Source organism: Sceloporus undulatus, chromosome 1 (assembly GCF_019175285.1).
Source record: "Sceloporus undulatus isolate JIND9_A2432 ecotype Alabama chromosome 1, SceUnd_v1.1, whole genome shotgun sequence".
NCBI classification, from domain to species: Eukaryota; Metazoa; Chordata; class Lepidosauria; order Squamata; family Phrynosomatidae; genus Sceloporus; species Sceloporus undulatus.
The window spans coordinates 361,883,895-361,886,053 of record NC_056522.1 but is presented as its reverse complement, the minus strand read 5'-3'; the positions used below and the strand labels follow the sequence as shown (position 1 = coordinate 361,886,053).

The 2,159-nt window shown below is 64.7% G+C and overlaps 1 protein-coding gene across 1 annotated transcript in view; it reads left to right on the top strand.

The window, feature by feature from the left end:
- The first annotated feature begins 1,065 nt into the window (after positions 1–1,065).
- The window catches only part of LOC121927124 (thyroxine 5-deiodinase-like), a 2,911-nt gene continuing 1,817 nt past the window's right edge, over positions 1,066–2,159 (top strand). Inside the window, exon 1 of the mRNA XM_042460699.1 lies at positions 1,066–2,153. Within this exon, the coding sequence (XP_042316633.1) occupies positions 1,125–2,153 (1,029 nt within the window). The 5' untranslated portion in view covers positions 1,066–1,124. The remainder of the gene's footprint in view (positions 2,154–2,159) is intronic.

Genomic DNA, 2,159 nt, shown 5'->3' with positions numbered 1-2,159 from the left:
GGGGGCACCTCCGTCCCTACACATCCCAGAATCCCAGAGCACGGAGCCCCGGCCCTCCCAGCGGGGCCAAACCGGATTAATGCTGCAGTGTAGATGCAGCCCTGGGTGGTCTCTGGTCTGTCTTGTTTCCCTTCGCCCCCTTCCCCCAAAAGCCTTCCCTTCCCGACCCCCGTCGCCTTAAATCGGAAGCCAGAGAAAGCCTGGCCCCGACTCCTCCTCCGGGGCACCGACTCCGGGCACCTTCCTCCTCCTCCTCCTCCTCCTCCTCCTCCTGGGCTTTCTTCGCTCTTCTTCCTCCTCTTCATTGCCCACGTCTTTCTTTCTTTCTTTCTTTCTTTCTTTTTTTCTTTCTTTCTTTCTCCTTCCTTCCTTCCTTTCTTCCTTTCTCTTTCTTTCTTCACCCTCCGTTCGTCTTTCGTCTTCCTCCTTCCCTCTTCATCTCCACCGTTCCCTCCCCGTCTTCTTTTCTCTTCCTCCTTCGCTGCCTCGCCCCCTCCTTCTCCTTTCCTTCCCCTTTGCTTCTCCTTCCTTCCGCCACCTCTTCCTCCTCTTCTCCCCGTCCTTATTTCTTCTTCCTCCTCCTCCCTTTCCCTCGTCTTTCCCCTTCCTTTCTCTTCCTCCGCTTCACTCCCCCGTCCCTTCCTTCTCTTCAGCCCCGTCCTTATTCCTCCCTCTTCCCCCTTTTCTTTCTTCCTCCTCTTCCTCCTCTCCTCTCCGCTTCCTCCCTTCCTTCCTCTTCCTCTTCTCCTCGTCATCCCCTCGCTCTCCTTTCTTCCTCCTCCTCTCCCCCGTTCCTTCTTCCTCTTGCTCCATCTCCTCTTGCTGTCTCTTCCCTTCCCCCCTTCCTTCCTCCTCGGCGGTTTCCTCAGAAGGGGCTCCCTTCTCTTGCTGCCCCCTGTCTCCTCTCCCTTCCTTCCTTCCTCCTCTTCTCCAGAGGGGGGTCCTTCCTTTCTCCTCCTCCTCCTCTTCTCCTGTCCGGGGCTCTCTCTCTCTCTCTCTCTCTCTCTCCGGGAGGCCCTCCCCCTCCCCCTCCCCCCCGAGTCCCAAAAGGGGCGTGGCCTTGTGCCGTCGGAGGGGAAGGGGGCGGAGTCCCGGGGCTCGGGGTTTAAATCCCCGACTATAAAATGGGCTCCAGGAGAAGCGGGAGAAGAAGAAGCGCCTGGGCTCAGGGCCCCTCGGAGGGAGCAGCCAGACCCAGAGCAGCGTTGGGCTTCCGCTGCCGGCCGTCGGGGCTTGGGTTGGGGCGCCGGTGTGTCCTGTGTCCCGGAGGGGTATTTCCTTCCCCGATGGGGGCCCAGTCTCCGTCCTCGTCGTCCTTGCAGCAGGCCTTGGCGCAGGTGGGCGCCTGCCTGGTGCTGCTGCCGCGCTTCCTGCTGACGGCGCTGATGCTCTGGCTGCTGGACTTCCTCTGCCTTCGGAAGAAGCTGCTCTTGGCCGCCAAGGAAGCAGAGGAGGAGGAGGAGGAGGAGGAGGAGGAGGAAGGGGAGGAAGGGGGAGCCGAGGAGGAGGAGGAGGAGGAGCCGTCGGAGGGCGACCCGCCGCTCTGCGTCTCGGACTCGAACCGCATGTTCACCTGGGAGTCGCTGAAGGCGGTCTGGCACGGGCAGAAGCTGGACTTCTTCAAGGCGGCGCAGGTGGGCTGCGCGGCGCCCAACCCGGAGGTGATCGGCCTGGAGGGACGCCGCCGGCTGCGGCTGCTGGACTTCGCCCGGGGCCCGCGGCCGCTGATCCTCAACTTCGGCAGCTGCACCTGACCGCCCTTCATGGCCCGCCTGAGGGCCTTCCGCCGCCTGGCCGCCCGCTTCCTGGACGTGGCCGACTTCCTCCTGGTCTACATCGAGGAGGCGCACCCCTCGGACGGCTGGGTCAGCTCCGACGCCGCCTTCCAGATCCCGCGCCACACCTGCCTCCAGGACCGCCTCCGCGCCGCCGAGCTGCTCCTCCGCGACGCCGCCCTGCCGCCCGGCTGCCCGCTCGCCGTCGACACCATGGACAACGCCTCCAGCGCCGCCTACGGGGCCTACTTCGAGCGCCTCTACGTCGTCCAGCACCGCACCGTCCTCTACCAGGGCGGCCGAGGGCCCGAGGGCTACAAGATCGCCGAGCTCCGCGCCTGGCTCCGACGCTACCGCCGCCGGCTCCGCGAAGGGCCGGCCCCC